Source organism: Pleurodeles waltl, chromosome 3_1 (genome assembly GCF_031143425.1).
Source record: "Pleurodeles waltl isolate 20211129_DDA chromosome 3_1, aPleWal1.hap1.20221129, whole genome shotgun sequence".
NCBI classification, from domain to species: Eukaryota; Metazoa; Chordata; class Amphibia; order Caudata; family Salamandridae; genus Pleurodeles; species Pleurodeles waltl.
The window spans coordinates 1,785,777,949-1,785,798,883 of record NC_090440.1 but is presented as its reverse complement, the minus strand read 5'-3'; the positions used below and the strand labels follow the sequence as shown (position 1 = coordinate 1,785,798,883).

At 43.3% G+C, this 20,935-nt stretch overlaps 1 protein-coding gene across 11 annotated transcripts in view; it reads right to left on the bottom strand.

Annotated features, from left to right (window-relative positions):
* Positions 1–20,935, bottom strand: part of ANKRD44 (ankyrin repeat domain 44) — a 618,040-nt gene that overhangs the window by 26,769 nt on the left and 570,336 nt on the right. For all 11 annotated transcript variants that reach the window (XM_069225839.1, XM_069225843.1, XM_069225840.1 and 8 more), the window contains one exon: positions 18,962–19,053. In XM_069225839.1, coding sequence (XP_069081940.1) covers positions 18,962–19,053 — 92 coding nt within the window. The remainder of the gene's footprint in view (positions 1–18,961; positions 19,054–20,935) is intronic.

Genomic DNA, 20,935 nt, shown 5'->3' with positions numbered 1-20,935 from the left:
ATAGAGGTGGAGACTGTATTATTATAAATTTTAAACACCCACAACACGTGGCAACAGTGCTTCTGAGAGCTGCAATTTTGCCAACTCTAGAAAATGCGGTTCTAGCTAGACCTCTTGGCTTTTTTTATAATCATGGGGCCAATACTCAATGTAGCTCGTTGTATGTGCAAGGGCAATGTTCAAATGAGAACGGAAGAGGTATGGATGCCTGTACCCCGAATGTATTTGTAAATATGTCCCGGTCTCAAATTAGGGGGGAGTCAAGTCGTCATCGCTGACTTACAGGCAGACCGTTAACACTTTACCTCTTCACAATCGGTATGCTGCCTTATCTTCTATGGAGGAAAATGATTGACTGCCAAATGTCTTGGGAAATTCTTCCCAGTCTTCAGCATCGTCCATCAAGATTGCTACATGGAACATTGCTGGTTTAAAGAGCAAGTCTGGGATAGCCGAATGGGAAAGGACTCTAAAATCTTTTGACGTCATTGCTTTACAAGAGACTTGGGATCAAACGAATAGCTTTTCTTTAGATGGCTTTTGTCATTTTTGCATTCCAGCTACAAACAGTGTGGCAGGAAGACCTAAGGGGGGACTATTAAGCCTTTTTAAACTGGATATGAAAGGCACCTTAACTCAATGCCCCTCGGGTTCAGTAAATTGTCTAATTGTTGAGCTTTCCACCCAGGATAAGGGTAAGATCCTTTTTATAAATTTTTATAACTCGCATGCTAATGATTGTACCAGTCAAAACCTGGATGACTTGGATAAATGTTTGTCAGTCTATAGTATAAATGTTAATACTTTTGAGTTAATATTACTAGGGGACTTTAACATACATCCATGTACCCTACCATGTATTAGGAGGGATGAGGAAGGCCCTCCCTTTTCCTCAACTGCTCATCCAGAACATACTAGGCAGGGGGATTATCTTGAGTTTTTCCTCGCTAAATGGAATTTATATGAGTCTGGCTGTGGAGACGGGAATAGTAGGTCCCCTACGTTTAAGGGCAAAGAAAATGGTACTATTATAGATTATATTTATTTGTCTTCTTTTTTGTTAAATAGTGTTGTAAATTATTGTACTGAGGTGTCAGTTTTTAGTGATCATAATCCTGTTGTACTTGTTTTTAAGAACACTGAACTGATTTCTCTCAAATTAGTCGCAGAGAGTGGGGGCTTGAACCTTAAAGTCAAAGACCAGAATCGTAGGTTGAAGTGGACAAAAATAGTCCCTGAAACCTTTTTTCAGGAGGTTTTATCTAAAGTGGAGGATGAAATCTCTATATGTCTAGCGGAAAATCCAGATCCTAAGGAGGTTATAGTAGCATTTGATCAGATTTGCTTGGAAATTAATTGTAATCTCCAGGCTAAATCTAGCCAGAAGGCGCTAGAGGGCAATAGATGGTTTGATAAGGAATGCTCTAAAGCACATGGTGTACTACTAAAGGCATTAAAAACTATTCCTAAAGATCGATCAAAAATAGTAAATGCTAGGAAAGTGTATAAAATAACTATTCTAGAGAGGAAAAGGACTCTGAAAGATAACGCCTTGGCTCAACTCTTGGATCCAGATACCCTAAAAAACAGTGGTTTATTCTGGAAAATAATAAATCAGCCCTTTTTTTCTGATGAAACCAATACTCCTTTAGAGGCAAACATTCCAGATGAGGGCTGGATAAAACACTTTAGTCAGATATACTCTAATATTGGTCCTCCTGGTGGAATTTTAGCAGATGAAGTTGGGGAAATCTCCCCTGACAAGGATGCAGTTATTTTTGCAGTTGCAGAGGTTGAAAGGGCTATAGACTTAATCACAAAAAACAAAGCCCCGGGCCCAGATGGGGTACCTGGGGACGTTTTTAAAAGTTTTCCGAAATTTTGGTCTAAGGTATTATGCAAGGTTTTTAATAATCTTGCATTTGATAAAATCCCGTCTTCCTGGAAGAAATCTATAATTATACCAGTGTTTAAAAAGGGTAATAGGCAAGACCCATCTTGTTACAGGCCGATTTCACTGATTGATTCCTCAGTGAAAATTTTAGGTCGAGTTATTCTAAATAAACTGAACGATTGGTTAACAGAGAAAGGGGTCCTAGCAGATGTGCAGTATGGTTTTAGACCTAAAAGGAGTACTATAGATCAAGGCTTGAATTTGTATTTATTAATAGAGAAATACACGAAGGCGAAGGAGGGTTCCATGTATCTGGGGTTCATGGACCTCTCGTTAGCCTTTGATCTTGTAAATCGATCTAAATTATGGAAAATCTTACTTGACATGGGACTGGACAAGGCTCTTGTTAACCTCTTAGTAGATTTACATACTGACCTAACAGCTTCTGTTAGAGTTACTACTGCGGGGCGATGCACTAGCCACTTTAACTCAGAAAGGGGAGTCAGGCAGGGGTGCATTCTGGCTCCCCTCCTTTTTACTATTTATATAAATGCCTTGGAATCCACACTAAAAGATGCTACCCAGGACACCCCACGGATAGGAGAACTCGGTATTCCGGTTCTCCTATACGCGGACGATGCTGTCCTGCTTTCTCGTACTGGTGTTGGTCTTCAACGATTATTGGACGCCTTTGAGGTTTTTATGACTTCCCTGGATTTAAAGATCAACGTTAAAAAGTCCCAGATTATGATCATGGGTAAGGGTAATAAAAATAAACTCCCCAAAATTTTTACTTGTGGGAGGCAAGAACTGTGTAGAGTAGCAATATTTCCATACTTAGGGATCACTTTCGATGAGAAAGGTTCCTGGGGCCCCCAGATAAAAAATAGAAATGTTGCCCTTGTAAAGTCGTCTTCTGCTCTTCGGGGTTTTATGAATAAACTCGGGGCGAGGCCAATTGTTAGTTTGCTAAAAATTTATGAAGCAAAATGCCTTGCAATAGCAACGCATGGAAGTGCGATATGGGGCTATTGCTCTATGGAAAGTATACAGATCACGGAAAATAAATTTTTAAGATCGGTTCTCTCTCTTCCCCAGTCTACTTCCACACACATTGTCCATACTGAATTGGGTGTGGGCTTCATTTCAGACTTGATCAAACTGGCCCCCGTTCTAGCCTGGCTAAAGATCTGGCTGAATCAAGAAATTCCGCTCAACCACTCTATTTTAAAAGATTGCCTGCAGCTGGATAAAGTAAATAAAATAGCGTGGCTAGTTTATATCAAAAATTGTTTTGTTAGATTAGGGAGATCGGATCTTTTTTACTCCCCGGAATCAATAACTGTTAAAGATATTGGACTGATTAAAAGCATGATGAAAGATCTGTTATGTTTAGAAAGAGAACAAGCTGAATATGAGAAACCATCGGTGCGGGCCAGTATCATTTTGAGTACTTATGTGGGACCTGAATTATATTTGTCTATTGTAAATCAACCCTTCCACCGGTTTCTACTTACACGTTTTCGGTTTAACCTGATCCATCTAACTCTTGGCCACTTTCAAACCTGGTCTCCTCTGGAAAAAGGAACGCCGTGTAATTGTGATAATTTTTCGATCCTGAATACAATGCATTTTTTGTTATTTTGTGACCATTACGCGGCCTTAAGAAAGAAATATTTGTTCCCAATTTTAAAGGAGGAGGGGTTTATACAGGCCAAACCTGCCCTCTTGTTCTTACAGTTATTGCAGACCCCTAGGATTATGTTCCATGTTGCTACTTTTTTAGTGGGAGCTGTTAGGGTTAATAAAAAGAAGTTCGCCATCAATCCGATTATTTTATTGTAATTAATTGAGTGATTAATTAACTTTTTATAGGAAAGGTAATTTTTGCGAATCTGGGAGAATATTAATGTTTCACGTTAAATTATGTTTTTAGGATGTTTTATTTTACTGACCCCCCTTTTTAAACATTGTAGATAATATGAATTGTTGATTGCCTGTAATATTTGATTGTACTGTTTTTATGTCTTTTTATGATATTTATTTATCGAAATAAAGTACTTTGACTGACTGACTGACTGAATAAGTATGTACAAAATAAAGTTTAAGTAATATATTTACAAATGTACAAATGTTGAAGATTACTTCCAAACGGCTACAGGCTCCCGGGGAGGCGGGTGGGCGCATGTGAATCTGCAGCGACTAATGCCACGAACAGATGTACACTGGGTAAGTGACATTTTCAGTTCGGTGGCATGTGTAGCTGCAGATACACATGCTGTGCATAGACTAGTAAGCAGTTATCTCCCCAAAAGCGGTGGCTCAGCCTGTAGGAGTGGAAGTAGTTTGAAATAAAGTTCTTAGTACGGCTTGACCTACTGTGGCTTGTTGTGCGGATAGCACGTCTACACAGTAGTGCTTAGTAAATGTGTGAGGCGTAGACCATGTGGCTGCCTTACAGATTTCGTTCATTGGAATATTTCCTAGGAAGGCCATGGTAGCGCCTTTCTTTCTGGTTGAGTGTGCCTTTGGTGTAATGGGCAGCTCTCTCTTTGCTTTAAGGTAGCAGGTTTGGATACACTTAACTATCCATCTGGCTATACCCTGTTTTGATATTGGATTTCCTGTATGAGGTTTTTGAAATGCAATAAACAGTTGTTTTGTTTTCCTAATTAGTTTTGTTCTGTCAATGTAGTACATTAGTGCTCTTCTGATGTCTAATGTATGTAGTGCCCTTTCAGCTACTGAGTCTGGCTGTGGAAAGAACACTGGTAGTTCTATCGTTTGATTTAAGTGGAACGGTGAAATAACTTTTGGAAAAAATTTAGGATTGGTCCTTAGAACTACCTTATTTTTGTGTATTTGAATAAAAGGTTCCTGTATAGTAAACGCTTGAATTTCGCTTACTCTTCTTAGAGATGTAATGGCAATGAGAAATGCAACCTTCCACGTTAAGAATTGCATTTCGCAAGAATGCATGGGTTCGAAAGGTGGACCCATGAGTCTTGTTAAGATGATGTTGAGGTTCCATGAAGGAACAGGTGGTGTTCTTGGTGGTATAATTCTTTTTAGGCCTTCCATAAACGCTTTAATGACAGGTATCCTAAATAGTGAAGTTGAATGGATAACCTGCAGGTATGCCGAAATTGCTGCGAGGTGTATCTTTATGGAAGAGAAGGCCAGATTTGATTTCTGCAAATGTAGTAAGTATCCTACTACATCCTTTGGAGATGCATGTAATGGTTGAACTTGATTACTATGGCAGTAGCAAACAAATCTTTTCCATTTACTTGCATAGCAGTGTCTAGTGGATGGCCTTCTAGCCTGTTTTATGACCTCCATACATTCTTGGGTGAGGTTTAAATGTCCGAATTCTAGGATTTCAGGAGCCAGATTGCTAGATTCAGCGATGCTGGGTTTGGATGCCTGATCTGTTGTTTGTGTTGTGTTAGCAGATCTGGCCTGTTGGGTAGCTTGACATGGGGTACTACTGACAGGTCTAGTAGTGTTGTGTACCAGGGTTGTCTTGCCCATGTTGGTGCTATTAGTATGAGTTTGAGTTTGTTTTGACTCAATTTGTTTACTAGATATGGAAGGAGAGGGAGAGGGGGAAAAGCGTATGCAAATATCCCTGACCAATTCATCCATAGAGCATTGCCTTGAGACTGCCTGTGTGGATACCTGGATGCGAAGTTTTGGTATTTTGCGTTTTCCTTTGTTGCAAATAGGTCTATTTGAGGTGTTCCCCAAATGTGGAAGTAAGTGTTTAGAATTTGGGGGTGAATCTCCCATTCGTGGACTTGTTGGTGATCTCGAGAGAGGTTGTCTGCTAGTTGATTCTGGATCCCTGGAATAAACTGTGCTATTAGGCGAATGTGGTTGTGAATCGCCCATTGCCATATCTTTTGTGCCAGGAGGCACAGCTGTGTCGAGTGTGTTCCCCCCTATTTGTTTAGATAATACATTGTTGTCATGTTGTCTGTTTTGACAAGAATGTATTTGTGGGTTATGATGGGTTGAAATGCTTTCAACGCTAGGAATACTGCTAACAATTCGAGGTGATTTATATGCAACTTCGTTTGATGTACGTCCCATTGTCCTTGGATGCTGTGTTGATTGAGGTGTGCTCCCCACCCTGTCATGGAAGCATCTGTTGTTATCACGTATTGTGGCACTGGGTCTTGGAAAGGCCGCCCTTTGTTTAAATTTATACTGTTCCACCATAGAAGCGAGATGTATGTTTGGCGGTCTATCAACACCAGATCTAGAAGGTGACCCTGTGCCTGTGACCATTGCGATGCTAGGCACTGTTGTAAGGGCCTCATGTGCAGTCTTGCGTTTTGGCACAATGGCTATGCATGAAGACATCATGCCTAGGAGTTTTAATACCATCTTTGCATGTATTTTTTGTGTTGGATACATGGCTTGTATAACCTTGTAAAAATGTTGAACCCTTTGTGGACTTGGAGTGGCTATCCCTTTTGTTGTGTTGATTGTCGCTCCTAAGTATTGCTGTGTTTTGCACGGCAGAATGTGTGATTTTGCATAGTTGATGGAGAAACCGAGTTTGTAGAGGGTTTGTATGACATACTCTGTGTGGTGTGAACACTTTGTTAGGGAGTTGGTTTTGATTAGCCAATCGTCTAGGTAGGGGAACACGTGTATTTGCTGCCTTCTGATATGTGCAGCTACTACTGCTAGGCATTTTGTAAATACTCTTGGTGCGGTTGTTATACCGAACGGCAACACTTTGAATTGGTAATGTATTCCCTTGAATACGAACCTTAGGTATTTCCTGTGCGAGGGATGTATCGGTATGTGGAAATACGCGTCCTTTAGATCTAAGGTTGTCATATATTCTTGTTGTTTTAGAAGTGGTAATACGTCTTGTAGCGTGACCATGTGAAAGTGTTCCGATTTGATGTAGATGTTTAGTGTTCTGAGATCTAAGATTGGTCTCAGTGTTTTGTCTTTTTTTGGTATTAGAAAGTACAGTGAGTAAACTCCTGTGTTCCTTTGTGTACGTGGTACAAGTTCTATTGCGTCCTTTTGCAGTAATGCCTGAACTTCTAATTCTAGAAGGTCTATATGCTGTTTTGACATGTTTTGTGTTTTTGGTGGGACATTTGGAGGGATTTGGAGAAATTCTATGCAATAACCATGTTGGATAATTGCTAAGACCCAAGTGTCTGTTGTTATCTCCTCCCAAGCTTTGTAAAATTGGCTTAGTCTTCCCCCCACTGGTGTTGTGTGAAGGGGTTGAGTGACTTGTGAGTCACTGTTTGGTTGTAGGGGTTTTGGGACCTTGAAATTTTCCCCGGTTTCTAGGGAATTGTCCCCCTCTGTACTGGCCCCGAAAGCCTCCCCTTTGGTACTGTCCCTGGTAGGTAGACGGTGTTGATTGTGAGGTGCTGGCTTGTGTGGCTTGACCCCGAAACCCCCCTCTGAAGGGTGTTCTGCGAAATGTGCCAAAAGTGCCTCTGCCCTGCGGGGAATAGAGTGCGCCCATGGCCTTGGCTGTGTCAGTGTCCTTTTTCAATTTCTCAATTGCCGTGTCCACATCGGGTCCAAACAATTGTTGTTCGTTGAACGGCATATTGAGCACTGCCTGTTGTATCTCGGGTTTAAACCCGGATGTGCGCAACCATGCGTGCCTTCTTATGGTTACCGCGGTATTTATTGTTCTTGCAGCAGTATCCGCTGCATCCATAGAGGAGCGTATTTGGTTATTAGAGATATTTTGTCCCTCCTCAACTACTTGTTTTGCCCGTTTCTGTAATTCTTTGGGTAGATGCTCGATGAGATGCTGCATCTCATCCCAATGGGCTCTGTCATATCGCGCTAGGAGCGCCTGAGAGTTCGCGATGCACCACTGGTTTGCAGCTTGTACAGCAACCCTCTTTCCAGCTGCGTCGAACTTGCGGCTCTCTTTGTCCGGAGGTGGGGCGTCTCCCGATGTGTGCGAGTTGGCTCTCTTGCGAGCTGCCCCTACTACAACTGAATCTGGTGGAAGTTGTGATGTGATAAAAGCAGGGTCCGTGGGCGGTGCTTTATATTTTTTCTCCACCCGTGGAGTTATCGCTCTGCTTTTGACAGGTTCTTTAAAGATCTGTTTTGCGTGCCTTAGCATTCCCGGGAGCATAGGCAGGCTTTGATAGGAGCTATGGGTGGAGGAGAGGGTGTTGAAAAGGAAGTCATCCTCGACAGGTTCTGCGTGTAACGACACGTTATGGAACTCTGCTGCCCTAGCTACCACCTGTGCATACGCTGTGCTGTCCTCAGGTGATGAGGGCTTGGTAGGGTACGACTCAGGACTATTGTCTGATACTGGGGCGTCATATAGGTCCCAAGCGTCCTGGTCATCTTGGCTCATGGCGGTATGAGCTGGTGAATGTGACGGAGTTTGTGCCGGTGATGTATGAGTTACAGGTGGAGGAGAGGGTGGTGGAGTTACTTTCTTCACCACCTTTGCTTGTGGTGTTTGTTCCTGTGTTTGGAACTCGAGTCTCCTTTTCCTCCTGATTGGGGGAAGAGTGCTGATCTTCCCTGTCCCACTCTGTATGAAGATCCGCTTCTGAGTGTGGTCTACGTCAGTGGATTGTAACTCTTCTTCAAATCTGTGTTTGCGCATTTGAGAGGACAGTGATTGTTCCTCTGAATACGAGCTGGCAGTCGGTTCGGTTGCTGGGCGTTTTGGCACCGAAACTGTGTCTTTGCTTGTTTTCGGCTCCGAGGAGAATTTTCTCTTTTTTGTAGTCGAGCCTTCTCGGCGTCGATCTTCCTTGGTGCCGCTGTCTCTGCGTCGAGCAGCTTCGGTTCCGCTGTCTCGGCGTCGACCCTTTTCGGCAGCACTTTCTCGGTCCAGAGATTGCTGCGTGCCTGTGTCTTGACCCGAGTCGGACGATCTCGGCACCAGTTCGCCCTTTTTCGGTGCCGATGGACGGTCACCTATTTTATGGGTTGAGCCATGGCCTGTTGGCAGTGGCGTCCCCTGGGCCTTGTCTGTTTTCCCGTGTGGTGCTTGTTTCGACGTCTTACTCACGGTTTCGTCGACGTCGAACTCCTCCGAGTCCGATTCATGGATGGAGAAGGCTTCCTCTTCTTCTCCTTGTTCCTCGAACCCTCGTTGTCCTGTCGGCGTGGACGCCATTTGCAACCTTCTGGCTCTTCGGTCACGGAGCGTCTTTCGGGACCGAAACGCACGACAGGCCTCACACGTTTCTTCCTTGTGCTCGGGCGACAGGCACAAGTTACAGACCAAATGTTGGTCTGTATATGGATATTTGCTGTGGCATTTAGGACAGAATCGGAACGGGGTCCGTTCCATCGGTGTCGATGTTACACGCAGTCGGGCCGAAGTTACCCCGAAGGGCTACCGGAGCTCTTCACGATTCGGTGTCGATTCTATCTAACCCGATACCGAACGAAACAATACCGACGTAGTTTTCCGAAGTTTTGACTATCTTTCCGTCCCGAAACCCGGAGCGAAAAGGAACACGTCCGAACCCGATGGCGGAAAAAAAACAATCAAAGATGGAGTCGACGCCCATGCGCAATGGAAACAAAGGAGGAGGAGTCCCTCGGTCTCGTGACTCGAAAAGACTTCTTCGAAGAAAAACAACTTGTAACACTCCGACCCAACACCAGACGGCGGACTATGCACAGCATGTGTATCTGCAGCTACACATGCCACCGAACATGCATTTATTAGTGGAGGAGTAACACCCCAAACCCCCCCCCCCCCCCAAGCTATGCCTCTGTCTTGGGGGACAGAGTCAATCTGCCGGGCAAGGACTCTCAACAGAGCATAGAAGATTTTTCACCAATATTCCACAATGATCGGACAGTCCCATCTCATTTGATAGTCCCCTACTTACTGGGAGCAATAAGAGCTCTAAAGCATCCAACGTTTTGGGGCATGTCATAACCTCCCAGGCGATAGGTCACTTGAAGACATTTAAGCTGTATGAGCCGGAGTGATGAAGGGATGGTGAGTACTGAAGGGGCCATACATGCATCTCAGCAGTCACTGTCATCTAGTGGCCCAAACTTGCCAGCTCATTTGACTATCAAGACCTCAAACAGGTCCGCAAAATTGATCACCAGTGATATATGAATCCCACATTACCCAATGGGCCCCATAAGGACTTTGGCCTCCTATGGGCTGTATTTAGGGGCCCATCTGACAAGATCCATTTTCTGGCAGAGAACAAGAGGACTCTACATGATGGTTGGATCAAGGGCAATTTGGATTCCCAGGTACTGAAAGCTCAGCCTACGGACCGGCAGACATGACCCCCACTCTCCTTCAACCAAAGCTCCATTTAAGGGAACTAAACGGATTTTGTCCCGTTCACCTGAAAACCAGACGCTGTGCTGAATAAGTACAGCATTTGTACCAAACTAGGCTCAAAAAAGCGTGGTTGGGAGAGAAATAAAAGCACATTATCTGCATTTAGGGTGATTTTGTTCTGTTGCCAGCACCCAATTAAATCCCTAGACCTGGGAGTCACATTTAATCCATACCGCAAGAGGCTCGATGGCTAGCACAAAAAAGAGTGACAGAGATCAGCTCTTCCTAGTGCCCGTACAGGCTGGGACCAGGGAAGAAAGAACATCATTTACTCGGACTGATACCTGCGGCCAAGTATACATAACACACACAAAGGATTTAAACTTAGATCTAAAGCCCACCTGCAGGAGCACCCCCCTCAAGGAAGCCTCAATACAGAGACTCGAATACCTTCTCAAAGTCTATGAGCAAGAGATCACCTACAGCTGGGAGGCAGTGCATATACACCAGTGTAATCTGCACTCTACCCCTACAGAACTTGTACTGCAAAGGGGTATAAAGCTACATTAGTCCAAGGGGACGAAACGGGGAAGCAGGTGAATTAGTTATTCACCAAGATCTTGGCATACAATTGATTTCAGTATTGATATCAAATAAGTCGCACAATGATTTAGTGATTGGCCCGGTTTTGGGAGCACCACAGTGGTTGCCAAATCTAGACAAGGAGGTAAACAGCCCATCTGCATCACCTTGAAATGTATATCCAGTAGGGGTGGAATCTACAGTAGTACTAACCAGGTGTCCATGTGGCCTCAGCAGTTTACTGGAGTTCATCTCCTTCAGCACTAATGCCATCTTAGGTTGTGTAATTGACTGCTCCAGAGCCCTTCTTTCAATGGACTCAGCTACAACAGAGGGAGATCAACTCATGCACTGCACAAAGGGAGCAGTAGTAGTGCGCAAACATACTAGAAATCTCCACTCTCCTACAGACATGATTGCCCTCACTATCTAGGATATGAGGAAACAAGTCTAGTGGCCAGATCTCTGGTGGCTAGTCAAACAACAGTTTACCAGACTTGTCTCCCCATTTATATAACCTCTGGGTAGAGGCTACCCAAAATTGACAAGCCTCTTCAAGATAGAGTTGTGTCAGAGACACTTTGTCGATCACTAAGAAGTGTTGTATTTCCTCGTTCTGGTGGCCATTGTGCTCTGGTTCCAAGTTCAAGATGCCTTTCTCTAGGTCAAGCATTTGGCATTCCTTTTCCTTTTTTTCCCCCATAAGGATCTTGCAGTCACCTGAATATTGCCCCTTCCACTGCCCACAGAGAGCCAGGCAACTTTACAGAGCCCTGGTTCCAGCTCAGGAAGGCCTGTATATCCTGTCCAAGGCATTGCATACAATGTTGATTGTTTAGGCACCAAACATTAAGGAGCCAGGTTGAATGCTCCCCACCTCCCCCAAAGATGAACCATCAATGGAAAATGATCAGAGATATCTTGTGGTAGGATGCAGGTGCTCATTGTGTAAATCATACCAGTGGCCGGTAGAAGCAGTAAATCAATACTAAATACTAGACATTCTATGGTGTGCTGCTGATGTATGCATGCATATATGAGTCTGCGAGTTCCACACTCACGAGGCGTCACAAACCCAAACCCCACATACAGTCTGACAATTGCCACCCACAATCCTGTCTCACCTCTGTAGGGCCTGTGTAGTCTTATGTGGTAGCACTACATTATTTAGGTTGCCACCAACTACAGTAAGGCCCTGAGGGAATCCAGGGATTATCTGACGGATTACCTGAGAGTGGACCTGGCTAACATCTAAGGGACATATGTGCACAACAGGTTTATCTGACAACCCTCACGCGATCCCTCAAGGGCCATATACCTCCCAGGGGGTCAAAGTTATTGCGGGAGACCGCTAGGGCAGGTGTTTATGCAGAAGCATCGGTAACCCTCAGGATCTTCCTGTGTGCCCTGCTGGCACACCCTATCAAATTCAATTTGAGCAAGAAAGGGGCACTTAGATCTCATTAGATGGAGTTATCACACCATAAGGACTGATGGTGCAAGTTGACATGCAAATTTGAGAACCACCCCTCTTTTGATACACTCATTTAGGCAGTTTATGTTTCTCTAGGTCAAGCATTTGGTATTCTCTTTCCTTTTTCCCCCCCATAAGGATCTTGCAATCACCTGTATATTGCCCCTTCCACTGCCCACAGAGAGCCAGGCAACTTTACAGAGCCCTTCTTCCAGTTCAGGAAGGACTGTGTAGCTTCCTGTGTGCCCTGCTGGCACACCCTATCAAATTCAATTTGAGCAAGAAAGGGGCACTTAGATCTCATTAGATGGAGATATTACACCATAAGGACTGATTGTGCAAATTGTCATGCAAATTTGAGAACCACCCCTCTTTTGATACACTCATTTAGGCAGTTCCTGTTCCAAGTCAAAACTGTAATGTTGTGCATTATGACATAAAAGTATAAATCAGTACCGTTGCCAATGGTAAAAGGAGATGACTGTGATCAATGACATGCAGTGGTGAGAGTAGTCCCTTGCGCTTTGTTTGCAAGTGGTACGCCAGCCATGTGTGAGATATACCCCATGCAGCGGGGTAGAGGTGTTGCTGTCCTGAAAGTCAGTGAAAATGACTCAAAACAAACACCCCAAAACCACCTCCCCAAGAACCTCCCACTCCATATGTCTACCCCAGAAGCATCTGTTACCCTAACACTAAATAACTAACTAAAAACAAGATGAATATTCTATCCAAAACAAATCCCAAACCCTTCTCTCTTTCTCCCAGCTAATCACTGCTAGAAACAGACATTTAAATTCACGATACAGTGTTACTGGCCTATAGAACTTTTTTTTAAAACAGAATGCAGTTATGCAGGCAGGTCTTCTCCAGTAGGGTCTGCCTAATTAGTGGCCGGAGTGGGGTAGATCTCTACTCATAGCTAGAGTCTGGGCCCCACTCAGCCCATCATCAGTCTTCATCTGCCTCAGGGGAATCGGGGTACCATTGGCTGGGACTTGCTATGCCCCTGCTGCTTGCTTCCCTGACCCTCTTCCACCACAGGAGCATAGCATTCCGATGCCCCCCAGGGTAGAAATAGGTTGAATTGAACTGTTCTATGCTCATTCACCAAATCCAAGGCTGCTTCGTGGATTAAAAAAAGAATGATTTAGAGTTGTGAATTCCTTTGGGTATAGTAACACATATTGGACTTCCATTGCTCTTTGTTTTTGTTTAACAGCTTCATAGGATTTCTGTTGACGATACCCCTGTTGTGTGTGGTCTGGGAAGACCAAAATACAGGCAGACTGAAACATGAGGTCCCCACTACTCATGTACTCTGAGGGATTTCGTCTCTGTTCTAGTAGATGAGAAGCCTCACGGCTATGAGTTGTGGTTGAGCAACCAGTAGCAGTTTCTGCCTCAATGACCTTTGGCCCCCCTCTTATGAAAAAGCAACTGGACAGGCACACCTTGGGCATCCATGTTGGAAATCACTGTTCCAAGAACTTCTCTCGTGTCAGCCCCTCCATCTCCTTGGGGAATCCAACAAAGAGCAGGTTGTTTCTCCACGCCCTTTTGTCTGTGTCCTCGGCCTGATCTTCCAGGGCCTTGGACACATTGACAGCTGCAGTTCATTTGATTGTTGATTTGAACCTATCCTCTATCTTCAAGATGAGAGATCCAGCACTCAGCTTCTGAGACCCTGTTTGCTGCGTTACGGAGGTCCTAACAGAGTAGAGTCACTGCCATCCCACTTCACCAATCTTGGACTCCAAAGCAGACTTAGAGGGTTGGATGGCCTGCAGACTGGCACCAGTATCACCTGTGTTCAGTGGTCGTCAGGACAAACCTCTGTCCTGGGAAGCCCCTTGTGCTTCCTATATTGGTTTGGTGAACTGATCACTCTTTGACTGTGTGAAGGTGGGCCTATCCCACATCATGGACCCATACCCAAGTCAGCTCAGCCAGCAATATAAAAAGAGGGTGGAACCAGTTGAGTCCAAACACCACTCACCAGTTTGCATCCCTAACAGCACCACTTAGCACATCCAAGGCACCAGAGAAGAAAAGATAGGGGAAAAGGAGAGGAAGCAGGGCACTCTCCCTGTGCCCTTACTGTAAGATTGAGGGTGTGCATAGATGATCCATAGCCAAACAGCAAGTGCCATCAGCCCTTCCCCCACACTGCGACCCCCCCAAACGTTTGCAGGTAGCGAAAGCAGCTACTAGGATTACAGGGGATTAGTAGTTGGGCTGATGGGAGCTCAGGTGAGGACATCCATCATCTTGACCAATGAAGTAACACCCCCTTGCTTGGCTTTCAACTATAAGGCACCCACAATGCACAATACATGTGTGTAAATTGAAAGGGTTAGTAAAGAGCATTAATTGGGACTCTGAATATCACATACATTGTAAGGACATATCTCCTAACCTGTTGTGAGCCATCTGGCAGAGTTACCTAACTGGGGCTGTCCATTCCATTTAGTACAGGCTTCCCTGTTTTGAAAACAAACCGCAGTGATGTAATCATGCTATGTATGTTGCACAATTATGCTGTATTTGAATTCATCAGGGTTATAGTAATTGTAGGTAACTCTACAATGCACCTCCAGGACAAATTGCCTATGTGTATTTTAATAAACAGATGCAATATTTCTTGGCGCTATTTTTACTTCCTCATCATCAAAATTTGTTTTAATCATATTAAATCAAAGTAAAGAAAAAGTAGTCCAGATCACGCCTAATTGCATAGATTTGTCAAATGCTACATACTGCCTGAAAACATCTATCATACAAAGGATGTGAATCATGAAACTCTTGTCTGATTTCTATTTTCGCATTGTGAGGATTTACTTTTCCAACAACTGAGTTAGTGGTTTCGGCGAGCTTAAGTGTAGCAACTTGCTATGGGTTATAAGATTGTATATTTTTAAACCATTCTTTATTGCCTTTTATTGCATAACATTAGAATTTGAAACAAAGTACATGCCATATCAAATTTTATGCTCATTAAGTGCTTGCCGGAACCCCTGGAACCCAGTATGTATCTATCCCAGAGCACCTGCCATGGTGACTCTAGTACCGTATACAATGCCCTTTGTCAACGGGTTTGAAAAAGCCATTTTCAGCTACATAGGCCCCCAGTGAATGCCCATGTTACTGAAGGGCAGATGGAGGTCCTCCCCCCATCCCAGCACTCTGCGGTAACAGGAATGACATGGGAAAAGGGCACCCACCCTTCTCCAGTCAGTGAACTCGTATGTGTTCGACCTTCTTGCCTATCAGGAAGTCCCAGTCAGAAACCTATTGTTGTGAGGCCGATTCAGTGTATTAAGAGAAAGCCCCTGATGCCATGTTGCTAAAGATTGTCTATTCTGAGGTCCCTTTCTATAGTCTCCATTCTACTCCATTGTTCAACTTGCTTCTATTTGTGCCCCTGTTGTTGCTTTGTGAAACGTTTACAATGGGTCTTAGTCTGCGACTTCTGAATAAATGCCCACTCAATGCCCAGCTGAGGATGCTTTGTTGATATAGTGCATATCCCTTTAGTTGATAATGTTGCACATGTTCAGTTATTTGTGTTTTCACCTACCTGGTAGTCATTCCAATGTATCATGGACATAAACAGTGTAAATGACCTGCTCGCTATTACAGTTTGTGAAAGAATGTTGCTCCCATGGTACCTGTAAGCTTATGTCAATGCTCATGCTGGCTTGAGTAACTCCACACCCTCCAACATGGAATTTGCCACAACTAGTGGTAGGCCTCAAACAGTGTTGTGCCATTCTAGGTTTGTGCATGTTATTGGTGTAGACCAGTGATACTCAAAGTATGGTCCAGGTGCTGCATGCGGCCCTCCTGACCTTCACATGCGGTCCCCTAATCAACAGAAGCACTTGGCTGCTGTTCACCAGACTCAGCACTCACATTAAAAAGTTGTTAAATATACAAGCAAGCCTTTATTTAATGTTTAAATGAAGTTAAAGAAAAACAGTCACTAGGTTGTCCTGCACATCTTAACGTAGGAACACCTTAATTTTCAAAGCCATCTTGCAGCAAAAGTGTACAAATATATCAGTGCACTGTGAATTATTTTTAAGTGATAGTTTTCAAATATTAATTTAGAGCTACTTTCCAACTATGAATTTAGAAACATTCATTCCATCCTGACCCCCTGACAACAATGCCAATAGTGAACTAAGAGGCAAGTTCAGTTGTCATGTGCACTCTTAATGTAGCCTAGGTTCCTATTATACATGAACAACATTATAGTTTCTTAAATCAAACACAGGAGAAGGTGTTGAACCACAAATATCCTGTAGTCTTATATTTTGTGGTCCTCTTGTATATGCTAATAAAAGAAAAAGGAGGGAAAGTGACATAAAACAATTGCCTAGGATCCCACAATTTGGTAAATCGGGCAGCTTGGATTAATCCCAGGTTTTCTGGTTGAACACAGTTCAGCCACTAGATGTGTATGCTCTGCTTCCCCTGTACCCACCTAACCGCCCTTCCTTCCCTCCAAGGGTCACCACTTTGCTGGCATCGATACAGCCCTCTGTCACATGACAGACCAAACTTTGCCGCTCTTGGGAAAATGTTTGAGATTACCCATGGTGTAAACCAAATAAAAAGGGATGGTCAAGTGGGATTACATCGTATAACTGCTCTTGCCATTTTTGTCCCAAACCTCCTATATCATTCACTACATATTAGCTGGGCCGAGGTGCTACTTTGGAGTGTGCAGGAAACATGCTCAACTCATTTTAGAGGAATTGTTGCCTAAGATAAAGGCTAATGGATTTACTTCCAGAGTGAAAAGTCTTTCACATCAATAGTCTGAACCTTGCTTACAACGAAGACTTGCTGTGCCTCGACTATGCTAGAATGAAATTATGATATTGGCCACTCAATGTATTGATTGATTAGGCAGGTTACTATGTGAAATTGGAGGTGATCCTGACTTCCGCAGAGTGTATTTGTGACGTCATTCAGCAATGCGCAGGCATTGAGCCAAAAAGACCAGCACCCATCCTCCCATCCCACTCTTGCAATATGATGCTGGCACACAATTCTAACGAGAAGAGGATTGCAATTGTCTTCTTAATTTTTCCATAAGGAAAGCCAGAGTTTTAGTCATTGATATTGGCCATACATAAGGCTTGTTACAAGAGAACATGGGTAATTCCATTACTTCGGAGTCCTCTGAACTGTTGTTATCAGGGGACCTTACATAACTCGGGCAAGGAAATAAAAGGGATTACGGAGTTTTGAAGAATAAGATTTGGATATCTGTGTTTTTGCACCCATTCCTCATTTCACCACAGCTTGTAATTCTGGTGGCCTTGGCAGCTGCCTTTTCGGGGCCCATCACAATTAAAGGGACACTCTTAACGAGGTTGGGAAGGAGTGAGACATAATGTAGCGCCAAATTACTGTAACGAGGCATAACAAGTAGCCTGACTGGTGAGGAATCAAAAACACTGCATAGCTGACTCCAACTTCCCCTTCCAGGATAAAAACCCTATAAAGAGAAAGGCACACAAAATGGGCTGGCCCAGTATGCACTGGGTTGAAAGAAGATCAGGAGTGCCATGAAGCCCCGGATAGATGTGCTTATTATCGAATTCTTTTCAGAGATATCAACATCATTGACACACAACCCTCTAACTGAACAACAGCGGGTCTGAAAAGGGATATAGAATGGACACGATCTGAAGAATTCCCACCAGTGCTGAACTGAATTGAGTCCTTGGAAAATAGTGCATTAGAAGGAAATTATGTACCTCATAAGAATAGGAGCCTGGCCAAGATAAAAGACTATGGCAGACTATGTACCCACTCAAAACGTGGTAAATGTTCCATAGGCTGCGTTACAACTGCCGAAGACTATCATGCACGAGTAATACAGCAAACCGGACGGCCGCCATGTTTGTGACCAAGTCCCCAGTCCATTAAACTCTAGATCAGAGGTCTTCAAACTGGGGGGCGGGCCCCCCTAGGGGGGCCTGAAGTGATCCCAGGGGGGGCCCCAGACTCTGGACAAAATAAATATTATACAGATAACAGGCCTTTGTTTTAAGCAGAAGCATGTTATTTCAGTTTTAAAAAGGTAACAGTACTTAACTGCAATGTTTAAATAGGTTTAGACATATTTAAACATTGCCATGTTCATAAAATAGTTGTGAAAAATTCTGAGGGGGGCCCAGTGATTTTTATTTTTCAACTGGGGGGGCGCGGCATTAAAGAGTTTGGAGACCACTGCTCTAGATAGAGCCGCATGTTTGGAAACATTTGGTAAGAATTGACCTCTCTTCAATAGCTGGATAAGCATTTTCTTCTGAGAAACAATCTAGCAGAGTCGGCACCAAAAGGATTATTTTCCGGAAAACTCAAAATGAAACCATATAAAGATAATAAATAATTTCCCCCCCGCAGATGGCATTAACTGATGGATCTTGTTTGGAAGGTAGTGCGTGCGTCTAAAACCACATTCCCCTCTATTTGTAGAAAGGTTTTAGGCTGTCCTCAGAGTTGAAGGTGTCCTTACATACATACATGCAGAGATCAAAAAGGTTAAAGATAAACGTCTTTCGCCTTACAGCACACTCTCACAAAACTCGTATCTTTTTGAACAAAATTATATTTTTCTCTCTGCCAAGCTGCTATTTTGCAGAACGTTCTTTTACTTGTGTTCTAATGCGAGGATATGTTAAAATGCTTTACTTACCGTTTTCATCTAGTGCAAGAACAGAGGCTCCCTTAGTTAGCAATTCCCCAACGACCGTCTTTAATCCATTCCGTGCAGCAATATGGAGAGGCCTAGAAAACAACAAGTATTTTTAAGTAAGGTCCTAGAAAGCTCAGGGAATTTTCAGTATTAGCAGTACACATCCGCTGTTAAAGAGTGTCTTTTATTATTGTACCACTAGGACACATTTCTTTTCAAGTTTTTTGATCCAATACATCTAGTGCTGGCATGGGAAACTGGAAAAAAATGTCCTCGGGGAACCATACATTGGGGGTCAAGGTGTGGTGCAGGAAAGGGGTGGAGTCATGAAAAGCAGTGCCTGACAACCAACTTATACATTTTACACTTTAAAAAAAAAAATTGTTGCATAGAAGTTGGAAAAACATATGTGACAATTAATCTGTTTTGGTTCACTTAAGTAGTCACAAAGAAAGGCTGCATTTAAAATATCTTACAGGGTTAAGTCACCTTCTGCTCAGTGCTTGAAATGGAAATATATAAGTGCAGGCACTCCTTGTCTCAGAGTTTCTATTTGCTGATTAGAAGTGCCTGTACTCTCCCTTAAAGGCATTAGAGCAACGCTAACAGCAAGTGTTATTCCTTCCAAATGAAAGACGTGCCGGCACTGAGTGCCTGATAATACCTGCCCATTTAAAGCTCTGCTACTGCAAAGATCTTTGCCTGTCCAGCAATTTTCTTGAGATTACAATAAGGGTAGCATAACCTTGGTGACTAATGTAGTTCCGGAGAGTTCTGTGTTTTGTCCATTCACATTTTTGACTCAAAGTTGAATAGAGCATTAATGTGGCTGCTGCAAAGCACATCACGTAACACGTAGATCATAAATTTGTTCTTCACGTACGTGGGTCACTGCTTTTGAGACAGAGATCCTTTCGTTAATTCCAGTTAATAAGTTGCAAACCTAATTTAGAACACTGAGCTACGAACATGTATCAAGGAGCTCTATGCAAACTGCAACTCATGGGTTTCGATCCTTGTTGTTTTTTCTCAACTTGTTATAATTCTAAGTTTGCAAAGAAGGGGTCCTTTGTGAAGTAATAAAGTCCTGTTAATACAGACAAACCCAATGATTGTGTTATGTTTTAATTGCTGACTTTGTGTATCTCTTGACCATACACTCTTACCATATAATGTCTACAAGTAAGGATGATATGTGATTCTTACTTTCATTGTCTTTTGTAACATTTCCTGTACATCGATTTACACACTTGTATGATTTTATGTCTCTATGTGTGATGTAAAACAGTCTGACACTGTTTGTAAGTGCTATTTGAATCTTTATTTGTGCAATTACTAACACACGCAGACACAAGTAGTATTCTTACAGAGTATGCACAGTTGTACATATCTCACATAGTTGTGTTGACCAGTCAAAAACCTGCTTCCAAATCATATATTCTCTACAATACTTGTGAAGAGAAGCTGTAACTGTGTTGCTTTCCACTGCATTGGTGTCTAAGTGTTAGGTTCCAGATGGCTCCCAGCCAGGATGATACTTGAACAAAAGAAGGGCTCCTGGCCCATTAAATCAGGCCTTTGTTTTACAACCAGCTGGAAGTCGAAATCAGAAATCCCTCTCATTCCGTGCAGATTTCTGCTTCAAACACAAAGCAGATGCCACAAGGGAGCTGCTGAGTTGTGTTCTGGTGTTGGAAAATTACACCAGGATAAATTAAGCATATTTCACTTGGTCAGCCAGATCCAAGATGCGGCTCAGCTAGAGATGCCGACACCAGGATCCGGAGGGACGTCCCCCATTTCCTGAAATGGCTGCGTCCCTACTCCATATAACCATCGCAATCCCATAATTCCTTTAACAGATAGAGCAGGTATGTATGGCAATATTTTTTTAAAGTATTACCAGAAGACATGGAAGTGACAAACTACATAGCACATCTTTCCACTTTTGTGGAAATGGTTATGCTATTACTG